This window comes from Hylobates moloch, unplaced genomic scaffold (assembly GCF_009828535.3).
Source record: "Hylobates moloch isolate HMO894 unplaced genomic scaffold, HMol_V3 SCAFFOLD_21, whole genome shotgun sequence".
Classification (NCBI taxonomy): domain Eukaryota; kingdom Metazoa; phylum Chordata; class Mammalia; order Primates; family Hylobatidae; genus Hylobates; species Hylobates moloch.
The window spans coordinates 28,662,353-28,678,662 of NW_026652296.1; the positions used below are offsets into that span (position 1 = coordinate 28,662,353).

Here is a 16,310-nt window from a genome sequence, read left to right on the forward strand (position 1 = left end):
ATATTTGCAAATCACAGAACTGAAAAGGGACTGGGGTCCTGAATATATACATACGATGGCTCAATAATTTAAAAAATCCACAATTTAAAAGTGGGCAAGAGATCTGAATAGATAGTTCTCCAAAGAAGCTATACAAATGGCCAATAAGCACATGGAAAGGTGCTTAATATCATTAGTTATTAGAGAAATGCAAATCAACCCCACAATGAGATTCCACTTCACATCCATTAGAACTGCTATAATTTAAAAAGACAGATAATGGCAACCGTTGGTGAGAATATTGAGAGAATAGGGAGAGATTCCACCTCATACAATGATGGTGGAAATGTAAAAGGAGCAGCTGCTTTGGGAAACAGTCTGGCAGTTCATCAAAAAGTTAAACATAGAATTACCATATGACCCAGCAATCCCACGCCCAGGTATATACCCAAGAAATTTGAAAATATATGTCTACACAAAGATCTGCACATAAAATCTTCATACCAGCATTATTCATAACAGCCAAAAAGTGGAAACAACTTCAGTGTCCCTCAATGGATAAATGTGGCATAGCCATACAATGAAATGTTATTTGGCAATAAAGAGGTATGAAGTACTGATACAGGCTATGATACGGATGGACCTTGAAAACGTTATGCTGAATGAAAGCAGCTGATCATAAAATACCACATATTATAAAATCCAATTTATATGAAAGGTCCAGAACAGGCAAATCTATAGAAACAGAAAAGAGATTGGGCACAGTGGCACATGCCTGTAGTCCCAGCCACTCTGGAGGCTGAGGTAGGAGGATCACTTTAACCCAGGAGTTCAAGACCAGCTGGGGCATCATGCTGAGACTGCCATCTCTACTTAAAAGAAAAAGAAAGGAGATTATTGGTTGCATTGGGCTGGGAGCTGAGAAGAAATAAGAAGTGACTGCTAATAGGTACATGGTGGTTTTGGTGGGTGGGTAATTAAAATGTTCTAAACTTGATTGTGGTGACAGTTGCACAACATTTGAATATACTAAAAACCATTGCATTGTAAAACTTAAACAGGTGAATTGTATAGTACGTAAATTTATAATTCAATAAAAATGCTTTTTACAAAAGAAGGAGGAAGCCCCATATGTACTAATAGAGAACAATGCAAAAATATAGCTGTAAATAGGGAAGAAATTGAGGCGTCCAACAGCTTCTATTGTATTTCACTATTTGTGCAGAATAACAGAACAAACACACTAGCATATGGCTGGGCCAAGTCAAGAAGGGCACACATAGCAAACAGCCCCAGTGGTTTCTTCTAGGGAGGGGAACTGCACAGTATCTTTTGTACTCTTGAATGTTGAACTACTTAAATGTATTAGCTATTCAAAATCAAGTAAAGTCAATTGAAAATACAATCAGAGACTTCATGGATGAGATAGAATTGACGCTGGCTGGGATTTTTAGGGGATGAAAAGTCAAGAAAGGTGTTCTAGGTGGGCACTTGACTCTGGGGCCAGGGGTGGAAGAATGTGGGAGCAAAGGCACAGAGGCTGGACTGACCACCTCTTGCTGGCTGTGACTTTGGGCAGGTTCTCTCTGCCCATTTCCTCCCCTGCATAGTAGAATAAGAGGACCTCCTGCACCAAGTAGTTGCCCTCACTTACATTATCTCATTTTCTGTCTTATAAGTAGGGATGACTGTAAAAGGGTTGCTCAGAGAGGTAAAGACAATTGTCCGATGTCACACAGCCAATAAGTGCCAGAGCTGGGATTTGAAGAACCCACATGGACAGGCCTCCAGTGTGCCTCTGACAGCTGTGCTTGTAACCATTACACAAAATGCAGTAATTGTGCCCAGGAAGTTGAGGAGTATAGAGAGAGATGCAGAATGCAGGAAGGGACCCAGGGCTCTGTCCTGGAAGGAGGGCAGGAGCTAGAACAAAATGTAAGCTTCGCTTTACAGTGGGTTAGAGGTTAGCTCTTTCAAAAATGGATTTTCCTATTTCCAGAGGGCATTTGCATTTCATATTTCAAATTCTTTGGGATCACTGTTGATTGTTCTATATTCCAAACATGTTGAAGGATGGGAGAGAGAGCCACAGTCATTATTTCAGAGCTCAACCATCTCCCCTTTTATTTGTAAAGTAGCCAGCGTTTATTTCATAGCTACACCCTCCCAGGCAGGAGCTCACTGCTCCCCACCTTTTCCAAAAGGGTCAAATGAAAATCAGAGGAGAGTAACCCTTGAGAAATGCCCAACAGCCCCTAGGGGGTCCCTGACCCCCTTAGAAAGCTCCTCCCTCCTCCAATCTTCTTTAACTCCCACTTGGCCTTATTTTTCTCCAGAGAATTTGTTGCCACCAGGCACTATGGTACATATTTGTATGTTCACCTGTTGATTCTCTGTCTCTTCTACTGTATTGCAAATTCCATGCAGATACTATTCACATGCCCATTTTACAAAGGAAGAAACAGAAGCTCAGAGTTTAGGAACAGCCAGTGAGTGATAGTGACAGTGCTGGCATCTAAACCCTTCATTCTTTGATTAATTCCATTAATACGTATTAAGGGCCTACCATGTGCATTTCTGCCAAGGTCTGGGAGCACAAAAATGGATGAGAGGGTTTTGGCCCTCAAGCAACTTTCAATCCAATTATGGAGACAATCATTTAACCAATAACTTAGATACAGAGTGGAAAATGCTGCTAGAGAGAGAGATAGGCCCATGATATTGTAGGACCAAGTAGGAAGGACACTGAGTGCAGCAAGGACGTCTTGAAAAAGGTGATATGGGCCAGGCACAGTGGCTCATGCCTGTAATCCCAGCACTTTGGGAGACTGAGGTGGGCGGATCACCTGATGTCAGGAGTTAGAGACCAGCCTGGACAACATGGCGAAATCCTGTCTCTACTAAAAATACAAAAATTAGGCAGGCGTGATGGCGGGCACCTGTAATCCCAGCTACTCGGGAGGCTGAGGCAGGAGAATTGCTTGAATCCAGCAGGCAGAGGTTGCAGTGAGCTGAGATCGCGCCATTACACTCCAGACTGAGCAATGGAGTGAGACCTGCCTTAAAAAAAAAAAAAAAATAGTGATATGAGTTGAGGCTTAACGGATGCCAGTGGAAGATCAGGGCAAAGGGTGTTCCAGGCAGAAGAGACAACCTGACAAAGCCTTGAGAGGGAAACAGTCTGACCTGTTTGAGGAACTGCAAACATTTCCATGTTGTTGGTGCCTGAAGCCCCAGGCAGATACCATATTTGGAAGAGGAGGCTGGAAGAGGCAGCAGCAGCTGGTAGGCACTGGGGCCAACTCATGTAGGACTCGGGCGAGACTGCACAAGGCTGGCCTATGGATGCCTTCCAAGCTTACCTACCCCAAGTACCATCCTAGAGGCAGCAGACCTCCTGCTCAGGGGCAGGGTGAGACTGGGTGGGGATGGGGGTGGGGCGGGGGCGGTGCTGGGGGAGTCCATGAAATTGTTTTTCTGCCCCCAGCTGCATGGCCACCCCCAGCTGATGGGTCCCCCCAGGGGGGTTGGGGGACTGTTCAGTTTCACAACACCCCCTCTCCTTCCCCTAGTGTCTCTGGAGGCTAAGAAAAGAGGAAGCGCTTTGAGGACTTCCTCCTGGGTCCGGTGCACCCAAGCCCAGGCTGGTCTTCTCCCAGGGGCAGGGCTGAACCTGCCCACTGTATTCTGCCAGAAAAAAAGGGCCTGGGCGCGGCCCTGCCGCTCATTCAGTGGTGGACACGCTCAAGCAGGGTGCGCCCAGGCCTGGGACTAGGAGAGTAGGTTGGAGTCCCAGCTCTTCTAACTGCTGTGTGTGCCTGACAAACTCTTCTCTAAGCCTGCATCTCAAAGAGGAAGACACATCCTTACTCAGCAATTTGAAACTGGGGTGATGTGCATGAATTAACATGGAGAGATCCCCAAGACATTCTTTCAGAATCGCAGAGTACATTCCTTTTTAAAATAATAACATGGTTTTGTGTTTACCTCTATATGTATGTAAATGCATAGATAAAAGTCTGGAAGCTAAACAGCCAACAAGAAACAGAGGTTGTCACTGAAGAGGAAAGGAACATTGAAATTGGTGGTGGGGAAGTCTTTTTCTATGTTTTTTCTTTTCTTTCTTTCTTTTTACTTTAAATTCTGGGATACATTTGCAGAACGTGCAGGTTTGTTACATAGGTATACGTGTGCCGTGGTGGTTTGCTGCACCCATCAACCCGTCATCTAGGTTTTAAGCCCCGCATGCATTAGGTATTTGTCCTAATGCTCTCCCTCCCCTTCCCCTCCATCCCCCAACGGGCCCTGGTGTGTGATGTTCCTCTCCCTGTTTTTTTCTTTCTTAACTAGAATGCATTGTTTTTACTTATGGAACTAAAATAATGATAATAAATGAAGGAATTGGAATATATGGTTATCAAGGGTTGCTCCTTCTGAACATTTTATTATGAAAATGTCCAAATACACAGCAAAATCAAAAGACTTCAGCAACAAAATACCTACTCTCACCACCTACATTCTACCATTGACATTTTACTTGCTTTAATCATGTTTGTCCATCTATCTGTCCATCAATTCATCTTTTAAAATGCATTTTAAAGAAATTACCTCAGCATACATATTATTAACTGGAGTTCAATTTCAATATTTGTTTACAGTAATTTTCTTTTAATGTAAATTTACAGGCAAAGGGCAAAAGATTACATGTTCATTTGCTGAGTTTTTACAAATGCACATATATTTATGTAACTTAAACCCCATTAAGAGATACATTTTTATCACTCTAGAAAGTTCCCTCTTATCCTACTATATATATATATACACACATATATATACACATATATACACATATATATACACATATCTATATACACATATCTATGTACACATATATATACACACACATATACACACACACACACACACACACACACATATATATACACACAAACACATTTTTTTTTTTTGAGAGCAGGTCTAGCTATGTTGCCCAGGCTGGCCTTGAACTCCTGGTTTCAGGTGATCCTCCCACCCCAGCCTCCCAAGTAGCTGGGACTACAGGCCTCTATGGTGTATTTTAATTGCTGACATCCTATGGGTCAACACTAAGCACAGAGCCAGGTATATAGTAAATGCTCAATAATGTTGGTTGAAGTAAGGAATGAGCCTAGGAATGAATGTGCAGGTGGCTTGCTCCCCTAAGGGCAGGACCATGTCTTCTTCTTTTGCAATCACCATGGAATTGATATACATCAAATGCTTAACAAAGGCTTATTGATTGTGCCTGGGAAGGGTGGCTTACACCTGTAACCCTAGCGCTTTGGGAGTCTGAGGTGGGAGGAGTGCTTGAGCCCAGGAGTTTGAGACCAACCTACACAACAAAGTGAGACCCCATCTGTACGAAAATAATAATAATAATTAAAAAATTAGCCAAGCATGGTGATGCATGCCTATTGTTCCAGCTACATGGGTGGCTAAGGCAGGAGGATTGCTTGAGCCCAGGAGGTCGAGGTAACAGTGAGTTGTGTTCACCCCATTGCACTCCAGCCTGGATGACAGCACGAGATGGTCTCAAAAACAAAAACAAAACAACAACAAAAAACAAAACAACAACAAAAAACAAAACAACAACAAACAAAAACCTTTGGTGATTGTATTAGTTATATACTGCCGTGTAACAGATTACTCAAAATTTAGCAACTTAAAACTGTATAATTATACAGAAGAAGCAGGATTGAGATTTAAAAAATGGTTAACTATTAAAAAAAATAGAGACAGGATCTCACTATGTCACCCAGGCTGGTCTGGAACTCCTGGCCTCAGGCAATCCTCCCACCTTAGCCTCCCAAATTGCTGGGATTACAAGTGTGAGCCACCACACCTGGCCAACATTTATTATCTCACACAATTTCTGTAGGTCAGAAATGTGGAACTAACTTAGCTTAGTGGTTTTGGCTTGGGATCTCTTATGAGGCTGCAGTCAACATGTCGGCCTGATGAGAAGTCATCTGAAGGCTGGACTGGGGCTGGGGGATCTGTTTCCAAGATAGTTCACTCACATGATTGTTGGCAGGAGGCTCTGTGCTGGGTGCTGTGATGAGCTCCAGGGAATGTAGGAATGAGTCAGAACCAGCCTCCCTTTCCAAGATTCTGTGTGTGTGTGTGTGTGTGTGTGTGTGTGTGTGTGTGTGTGTGTAAGTGTGAGTGTTGGGAGTAGGGGTGGGGTTGGAGGGGTCAGACAGATATGGAAACAGATGGTGTCTATAGAGTTCGGTAAATACCACAATACTGGAATAGTGGTTTTTGAAAAAATTGCTTTGCTGTAATTCATATTCATGACATAACATTTAGGACACATCATGCAAAGAAAGTCTCCTTCTCTCCTTATTCTATAGCCACACACTCCTCCAGCTCAGAGGCAGAACTATAACTTGTTTTGTTTACCTTCCAGAACTATTCTACACTTAAAAGACATTTCCCGCCTCCTTAAACAAAAAGACAGCACTATTCAAAGTGCATTGTTCTGTACTTCGCCTTTTTTTTTTTTTTCACTTACTCTATCTTGGAAATAATTCTGTATCAGTACACAGAACTACCTTGTTCTTATTTACGGCTGCATGATATTTTATTGCCTGCATGAACCACAGTTCTTTTTTTTATTTTTTTTTATTATTATACTTTAGGTTTTAGGGTACATGTGCACAATGTGCAGGTTTGTTACATATGTATCCATGTGCCATGATGTTTTGCTGCACCCATTAACTCGTCATTTAGCATTAGGTATATCTCCTAATGCTGTCCCTCCCCCCTCCCCTCACCCCACAACAGTCCCCGGAGTGTGATGTTCCCCTTCCTGTGTCCATGAATTCTCATTGTTCAATTCCCACCTATGAGTGAGAACATGTGGTGTTTTGTTTTTTGTCCTTGCGATAGTTTACTGAGAATGATGTTTTCCAGTTTCATCCATGTCCCTACAAAGGACATGAACTCATCATTTTTTATGGCTGCATAGTATTCCATGGTGTATATGTGCCACATTTTCTTAATCCAGTCTATCGTTGCTGGACATGTGGGTTGGTTCCAACTCTTTGCTATTGTGAATAGTGCCGCAATAAACATACGTGTGCATGTGTCTTTATAGCAGCATGATTTATAGTCCTTTGGGTATATACCCAGTAATGGGATGGCTGGGTCAAATGGTATTTCTAGTTCTAGATCCCTGAGGAATCGCCACACTGACTTCCACAATGGTTGAACTAGTTTACAGTCCCACCAACAGTGTAAAAATGTTCCTATTTCTCCACATCCTCTCCAGCACCTGTTGTTTCCTGACTTTTTAATGATGGCCATTCTAACTGGTGTGAGATGGTATCTCACTGTGATGAACCACAGTTCATTTAACCAGACCCCTATCACTGAACATCTGGTTTATTTCCAAATTCTTGTTATTAGAGACAAAGCTGCAATGACTTTCTTTGCACATTGGTTTCCACTCATGTGGGTATAAATGTCGGAGAAATTCTTGGCAGTGGAGTTGTCGCATCAAAGGGCTCATGCATCCTGGTAGATGTTGCTCAGTAGGATTTATACCAACTCGCTCTCCCACCAGAAATGTGTGAGAGTGTCTGTTTCCTGACACCTACACCCACATAGTGAGTGATCACACTTTTCCAAACTTTGCCAATCTCTTAATTGAAAAATGGTTGCTCAGTGTTGTGTTAATTTGCATTTATCTTATGAGTGAGGTTGAACATCTTGTCACACGTTTTAGAGTCGTTTTTATTTTCTGTGAACTGTCTGTATAAATAATTTGCCTATTTTTCTCTTAGGCTGTTGGTCTTATTTACTTGTAGGTCTTTACACATCAAATGCACTACCCCTTTGTCCGCATGATAGGCTTTGAAAATATTTTTTTTTGAGGAGAACAGCCTGCTTTTAGATATAAATGAGAAGTTTCTGCAGATTGCATCATTTTCTGCACATTGCTGCAGGGCTGCCCAATGGCTGAGGCATCAGGAATACTGTGTGGGGCTCTTAAAGGTGAAGTTAGAAGCCAGGTGGGGGGCCCCGGGGATGGTGGGCAGGAAGTGGGGGGCAAGGAGGTGGATGTTAGCTCTTGCATTGGATAGAAGGGGCTGCCACAGGAGACAGTGAACTCCCCAAGGTAGGAAGTGGGCAGAACAGGCTGGCCTGGCTTTAAGACCCCTTTGCCCCTGCTCTGAAATACCTGAGGATAAGCAACAAGTCAAGTGGGAGGACCCACCAAGAGGGCCATCAATTTCTGGCCATTTAGGCCTGATTGGGTGGTTACTGCATCTGGAAGCTCCTAGTAACATTTAATAGTAATATAAACTCCTAGAATGTAAACTCCAAGAGGCCCGGGTTTAAATGCTAAATAAATGGTTGTGGAATGAATGAATGAATGAATGAATGAATGAATGAATGAATGAGTTTGGTCAAAGAATGTGAGGGGCTACTATTTCTGAGTGGGGGTGGGGGTAGGCAGAGTTCTCTTTGTCTCCCTTCCTCTTTGAACCTACTCTCTCCTCTTCCTTCCTCTTACCCCAGCTCAGTCAGGTCTTAGCATCTCTCATGTGGTCCTGGTTCCAGCCTCCTCCCCACTTCCCTGCCTCCAGACACTCCTCTGTTTTCCTATTGATCCTCCTCTCCAGCAGCTCGATTCGCTTCAAGAAAATATATGTCCCCTGGCTTGTTCCCAGGCTGGGCACCGTGGTTCACACCTGTAATCTCAGCATGTTGGGAGGCTCAGGCAGGTGGATCCCTTGAGCTCAGGAGTTCAAGACCATCCTGGGCAACATAAAGAGAGCCTGTCTCTACAAAAAAATTTAGAAATAGCCAGGCGTGGTGGCGCACACCTGTAATTCCGCTACTTTGAAGGCTGAGGTGGGAGAATGGCTTGAGCCCAGGAGCTGCAGGCTGCAGTGAACTATGATTGTTTCACTGCACTCCAGCTGGGTGACAGAGTGAGAACCCACCTCGAACAACGATAACAACAACAACAACAACAACAACAAACATTAGATCGCCTCCCATTGCCTACACTTCCTAGCCTGCCCTTCAAGGGCTTCTAATCTACCCACTTCTCTGGTTTCCTCTCCTGCAACTCCTACCCATCCACCTTGCCTCCCACCTCACACACTCCGTGTTCCTCCAGCAATCACAACGGTCATTAATTGAGCACTTTCTACATGTACTTTTACGTGAAATATCTTGTTTAAGACTCACAACAATCTATGGAATCTACGAGGGTGAGGCTATTATCAACCCCACTTTACAGATGAGGAAACCAAGACCACCAAGACCCAGGGACATTTTAGGGGCTTTCCCAAGGTCACCCAACAAGCAGATGGCAGAGTTCAGATTCAAAACCCTCCGACCCTCTGGTCAGGGAGCCTAAGTGCTGCACGAGTGCTAACCGGTTGCCAGTCCTGGAGCACGCCATGCTCCCTCAAGCTCCCCTGCCTTTGCTTGTGTCAGGTCCTCATCTGGAGGGCTCTCCCTTCTATTGTTCACCCGCCAAAAACCTTGTCCTTCAAGCTCTCTCTCATGGGTCACCTCCCCTATGAAACCTTTTCTGGCTTCCCCAGAAAGAGCTGGTGTCTCACTCTTTGACTTTACAATTGAGAACTTTGTGCTGTGATTATCTGGGAACTGTCTTCCCCATCAGCGTGCCCCTCAGTGGGCAGACTGTGCTGTATCTCCCTCTAGTGCCTTGTGCAATGCCTGGCACAGAGCAAGTGCCCTCTAAATGCTTGGCGGCTGAATGACAGTGGCCCCAGGACTCCTTCTCCTGAGCACATAGTTGGGAAGGACTGCTGGGAGCTGCCAGTGGAAGTGGTGAGCGGGTAGGAAGTTTCAGGGCCCCACCTTGGGAGAGGTGTCCATCTACGGCAGCTGGAGACAATTTTACCACTCACATTTGGGCCAAGACCGTCCCCAGGGGATCCAGCTGGTGGGGAAGTTCCATACTTGCACTACCCCTAGAAGTCCTCGGGAACCAGCTATCACACCCCTAGTGGGGTTTCCCCTCTTGTGATGTCAGGAACTGAACCAACAAGGGAAGCAATTCTTGGCAGGGTCTCTGGATGCTACAGGAGGAAATGTGGCCAGAGTCTCCAGGCTCAGTGCCTGGGTTGTCCCAGCCAGTGTCCTTTGGACCCCAGGAACTAAGGGGTTACATGGCTTTGGTAAGAAGGTAGTTCCGGAGTGGGTGGGGACTTCCTTGGGGTGTGAGGGAAATTGCCCCATCCCCGGAACTGTGGGGTAAGAACTGTCTGTCCCAGTGCCTCTCAGCAGCCCTGTCACTGTGCTGTGGCTAGGACTTTGGGCAGTTTCTGAGCTTTTCTTGGAAAGCCCCAAGGCCTTTAAGAGGGACTCCTATATCTTTGGCCCCTGTCCCTACCCAACCAACTTTTCCCTCTCCGGCTGCCTTGCTCAGGAACTTACTAAGGCTCCCTGTACCCTCAGGTCCGAATGCCTCAGGCTACAGCCACTACATCCCAAAGTCTCAGAGACGGGACAGTAGAGAGGCTAAGGACATGGGCTCTGGGTTAGTCAGACATGAGCCCAAAGCCCAGCTCACTGTGTGACCTTGGGGTATTCACTTCACCTCTTGAACTCCAGTTCCTTCATCCAGAAAATGAAAATAAATAAAATCGACAACCTCAAAATTAAGGAATTTGCTCAATAGAACAAGTTTGCCCAGTGGAAGCCATCACAAGTCAGTTGTTCTCAGAGCGGTCCCTGGACTATCAGCATCACCTGGGTACTTGTTAGAAATGCAAATTATTGGCCGGGCATGATGGCTCATGCCTGTAATCCCAGCACTTTGGATGGCCGAGGAGGGCAGATACCTTAGGTCAGGATTTGAGACCAGCCTGGCCAACATGGTGAAACCCAATCTCTACGAAAAATACAAAAATTAGACAGGCATGGTGGCGCACGCCTGTAATCCCAGCTACTCAGGAGGTTGAGGCACAGAGTTTGCAGTGAGCTGAGATTGCGTCACTGCACACCAGCCTTGGTGACAGGGCAAGACTCTGTCCCCCCAAAAAAGAAAAAGCAAATTTTCAGGCCCTTCCCCTTCTTTTATGGAGAATCTCTAGCAGTGGGGCTCAGACATCTGTGTTTTAGCGAGCCTTCCAGGAGATTCTGATGCCTGCTGAAGTTTGAGTACTGCCACAGATAAACTTGACAGAAAGCAAATATATTAGGTGAATATATCTGGAATATCAACATCCAAAAGGAATTAATATCTAAAATTTATAAACTACTCTTGCAAATCAATGAGAAAAAGACAGGAAGCCCAGTAGGAAATGAACAAAAGATATGAACAAGGAAATCACAGAAAGGAAAGCTCAAATGGCTGACAAGTATAGGAGGAAGTTATAAATTTCAGGATTAACAGAGAAATGCAAATTAAAACAACTTGCCATCTTACACCCACACTGAAGGCAAAGTTACAAAATCAGATGATGAAAAACCTGATGAAGATGTGGGGAAACAGCATCCTTCACTCTCCATTGGTGAAAGCCATTCTGGAAGAAGTTAATGTAATTTAAAAACTGCCCTGTAATCTAGTAATTCCACTCTTGGGTTTAGAACCCAAAGAAACGCTCACATAGGCCCATAAGTTTCATGTACAAAAACGTTCATCACAGTGTTGTTTGTGGTAAGAGGGAGTTGGAAGCAACCTGGGTGTTCATCTCTGGGGAGATGGATAAAGAAAACAGCGGATGCTCAACTCGAAATATCTTGCAGCAGTTGGATGCAACAGTGAGATTTTTCAATAGCTGCATAGGTAGGTATTTAAAACATTATAGGGTGGCTGGGCTTGGTGGTTCACGCCTTTAATCCCAGCACTTTGGGAGGGTGAGGCGGGAGGATCACTTAAGCCCAGGAGTTCTTGCAGTGAGCTGTCACTGCACCATTGCAGTCCAGCCTGGGTGACAGAGCAAAAACCTGTCTCTAAAAATTTTCTTTTTTTTTTTAAATTAGAAAAACATTACAGAGTAAGAGAAGGAATCGATGTGAAATTCTTATATAATATCATTTATACAAACACACACACAAAGCACTGTGTAGTTTAGGTCCGGGGACATATATCAGCACATAGGGTTAGGTGCTCATAGTAAAGAGGGAAAAGGAGTGTGGGTAACATGTGGATCGGGAGCGGGTGAAATAAAACATCAGAAGGGCCCTACATGGACCAGTGATGACAGGATGATCATTTATCACAAACCAAGTATGAATTAGGGAACTCTTTGGACCTGGAGTCCTAATAATATTTTTTGAAAATTGCTAACAGGACCTATTTTACGGTGTGTACAATGTGTCTGGCCATGGAAGACTTTGCAAGGTTTTACAAACACATTTTGGCTCTCCTATGTGAGTCTCTGGCCTCCTCTCAGGCCTCACCCCTTTTAGCTTTCTAGCCTTTACTCAGGCTGTGCTGAATGCTGTCCTTATCCTGACTTCTCTACCTCTCCAGCCTTTCCTTCCCATTTCTTTGACTACCCCAGACTCCCAGATGGCTGCCTGTAGAGTCTTGGCTATTTCTTGTTTGGGACTTGAGCACAGAGCTAGGCTGTAACAAGGCTGCAAGGGCACAAGTACTGTTTCTTCTTCCCAAACAGTGAGCTCCCCTGAGGGTCTTCTGAATAGTTTACCGCCACCTCAGTTGGGGTAGGATGCACCCAGGCATCTTTTGCTTATTACCAGGCAAGAAAGGTGAATTGAGTCAGAAAATGTTTGATGTGGAAAGGAACAACATTTATTGAGCACTTATCGTGTGCTAGACCCAGGTCTAAGGTCTTAACCCTCAGTAATCCCTATGGCATGACCACCCTGTTAGGTGGATGGGGGCTGAGCTCACTGGACAGATGGGGAAACGGGAGGCACACAGAGGTTACGACACTAACCAGATAGAGGCTGCAGATCCTGCAGCTGAACAAACCCTTGTTTGGGGTCTTAAGGCCAGAATGGGACCCAGATCACCCCTGAGTCAACCCTGGGTGGAGGAAACCTTCTACTCCACACTGACTGTACAAGTCAGGCATCAGGGGACGGGAGACCCTGACATTTAGAGCCTTAAAAAGACCTTCTACACTATTTAGTATGGTCAGTTTGAGGTCATGTAAGGAGAATCAGGAGATTCCCTCAAGCCCCTTCCCCTCTTCTTGAACCATAGTTTCTCAATCTGTAAAATAGGACCGAGTTCTGGAAATTCTTTTCTCAATCTGCCAGCAGGTGGAGCCCACTCTTCATGCCTTCCTCAGCCTCCAGAAAGCTGCGGCGTCCCGGGGAGGAGGGTGTGTTCTGGGGCTGATCCCTCTGGGCTTCTGGGACAGAGCAGGATCGCTGCCCAGCCCCAGCCTGGCAGAGCGGCCCGTAAGCCCCAGGTGACTGCCCCAGACTTTAGGGCCCGGCTTCGCCTTCCCCCTGCAGGACAGTCTCGGTACTGCATGGCCTTGGGCCCCAAGGGCAGGGAGCGAGACCCTGGAGTGAAGACGCCCCCGGCCCCGCCAGGTGTGATGGGGGGGCCCTGGGGATAGGGTCCCTGAACCAAAGCCGAGACTCAGAGGTGGGCTGCGGGGTCACGCCGTCCGCAGGGGCGGTGGCTACAGGTAGTTGTCTTCGGCGGCGTCGCTCCCGCCCCTGGAGCCCTGGGGCTCATCCTCGTCGTCGTCGTCGTCGTTGTCATCGTCATCAGGGGCCAGCGCCTCGATGTCGTGCGTGATGTCAGCCAGCAGCCGGTGGAATGCCTGTGCCTCGGGCCGCTGCGCCGCGCCATCGTAGCTGCGCACTGCGGAGGCCGACGTGGAGCTCATGCTGCGCTTGATACGGCCGAAGCTGTCAGTGAGGATGCCGCCCTCGCGGATGCCCACGCCCTCCAGGAAGCCCTCGAAGTAGCCAATGTCCTGGTCCGGGATGAAGGGCCGCATCCCTGCGAGCCGAGGGGCGTGGTGAGTCCCCAGGGCACGTCCCCTTTCCCTCCCACAGGGGAAGCGTCCTCTCTGCAGATCTGGGTGCAAATCCCTGCTGTCACTCACTGGCTGTGTGGCCTTGCCCAAGGTTCTTACCTCTCTGAGCCAGCGAACTCAGCACACAGTGAATGCTCACTACATACTAGATTACTGTACTTTTATTATTATTATAGCCTCCGCCTCCCAGGTTCAAGCATTCTCATGCCTCAGCCTCCCAAGTAGCTGGGATTACAGGCGCACACCACCACGCCCTGCTAATTTTTGTATTTTTAGTAGAGACAGGGTTTCATGTTGGCCAGGCTGGTCTTGAACTCCTGACCTCAGGTGATCCGCCAGCTTCAGCCTCCCAAAGTGCTGGGATTACAGGTGTGAGCCACCTTGCCAGGCCTATTTTTGTTGTTATTATTAGTACCATCATTATATTCCCATTGATTAATTATGTTGAACCTCATTTTCCTCACCTGTAAAACTGAGATAATTGCACCTGTTCTCTGGGTAGGGATGTGAGGATTAAATAACAAGGTACTCAGCACATACTGAGCGCCCCGTAAACAGTTTGTTTTATTCCCATTCCTACTTACTAGCTATGTGACCTCAGTCCTTTACTTTGTAACTCTGAGTCTCAGTTTCCTCACTTGCAAAATGGGGACCAATAATAGTATCTACTTCTCAGAACTGGGGGCATTCAATGAGATGATGCTTGGCACAGGGTAACTGCCAAGCACATGTCAGCTTATTTGTATTATTCCTCTTGTTATTATTAGCCCTCCTTACTAGCTACGTGACCTTGGACATGTTCCTTAGCCTTTCTGAGCCTCAGCTTCCGCATGGGGTAAGATGGGAAGAATCAGTCCCTCTCCCAGCTTTGCTGTGAGGATTAAATGGCCACACCACTGCTTAGTTCTTCTTATCAACAGTGTCTCCCAGCTCTGACAAGTCCTTTCCCTACTCTGCACCTTGGGCTTCTCATCTGCCCTGCGAATCTCATGATCTGGATTTCATCAGAGGCTGAAAGATAAGGAGAAAACATTTGCAGCCTGGTGCCTGACTGGGATGGCATGGACCAAGCAGGGGCTCTAGCTGACCTCTGGGGGTACAGCGGGAGCTCACCAAGGAGGAGGAACTTGCGCCGGTCTCCGTAGAGCTTCAGCAGGCCTGTGCAATAGTCCTGGATGGGCAGCCCCAGCCGGTACTCCCGCAGCAGCATCGCAAACTGCTGGATCTCGAGGGGCCCCAGCTTACTCCGCAACTATGTGGGGGACACCATTTGAGATCAATCCCAGGAAGCAGCGCCACCCAACCCCTGCCTGAAAGGCCCAGAGCCTTCCCTAAGGGCATGTTTGGCCCAGCTCTCCTCTGAAAACGTTCCCATGGGCTACTCAGAGGACATCTAGATCCCTTAGGCTGCATTTAATCACATGAGTAGTTCATCTCTGTTTTTTATTCTTTAAACTATCCCAGTTTCATTCTATACCAGTTAACACAGCTTAGGTTCTCCTTCAAAATTCATTCATTAGATAACCTTGTTACAACCTAGTCATGAAACAGAGGAGTTTGATCACAGCTACCTGCATTTAACAAATAGAGAAATCAGTTTACATAAAGGTTATATATGTATGTCACCCAGGATGAAAAGAATCTGCATTTGAATATGCCCTTATGAATGTGGGTTCTGTTTTTGCAACAGAGATTAAGTGACCATTTTTTCTAATTTTATGGCTATATATTTTCTTCATAAAAATTGGCCACATTGGAGAAGCAGTGCCACAGGAAAAATGAAATGCATGTCAAAGTTTGTATTCTGATTTTACAAGATGAGATAGAAATCAGAATTATAGAGGAATACTTAGGAGTTACTAGACTAATCAGTGTAGGAATTTGTCATAGGTAGAGATTTAAAGGTTAATATCTCAAAATAGAAGAAAATTGTAAATCAGTGAGACAGAAATTAAAGAGACCCACTTCAAAGTTAGTTGAAAGAAATTTCTAGGCATAAATTGAGACTAGGAAATTTATATCAGAATAGAGGGTGCTTGACCCATATATATGCTTAAATTGAAGGACAGCTCAGATTTATTTTTAGGAGAAGAAAGTAAACTAATGTGCTCTTAAAGAATAAAAATTTATTCTATGGTTTCTGTCTCTGATCATCACCTTCCATTCTGTAAAAAGCTCAGTTACTGATTTGCTGGGTCATGGTCAAAATTCTTTCTTACCTATTTCATACTGTGAAAGTATAGTAAAGTTTTAATAAGCAATAAATGTAACCTTTTATATAAATCTCAGTGCTAGGTTAACTTCTAATAAGTAGACAAACATGTTACA

At 45.4% G+C, this 16,310-nt stretch overlaps 1 protein-coding gene across 2 annotated transcripts in view; it reads right to left on the bottom strand.

The window, feature by feature from the left end:
• Positions 1–12,091: 12,091 nt before the first annotated feature.
• CCM2L (CCM2 like scaffold protein) overlaps positions 12,092–16,310 on the bottom strand; it is a 28,371-nt gene continuing 24,152 nt past the window's right edge. Inside the window, exons 9-10 of one of the 2 annotated variants that reach the window (XM_032141873.2) lie at positions 15,096–15,234; positions 12,092–13,945 (exon numbers count right to left, since the gene is read on the bottom strand). In XM_032141873.2, the coding sequence (XP_031997764.1) occupies positions 13,620–13,945; positions 15,096–15,234 (465 nt within the window). In that variant the 3' untranslated portion in view covers positions 12,092–13,619. The remainder of the gene's footprint in view (positions 13,946–15,095; positions 15,235–16,310) is intronic. The other variant, XM_032141875.2, reaches the window with a different exon arrangement.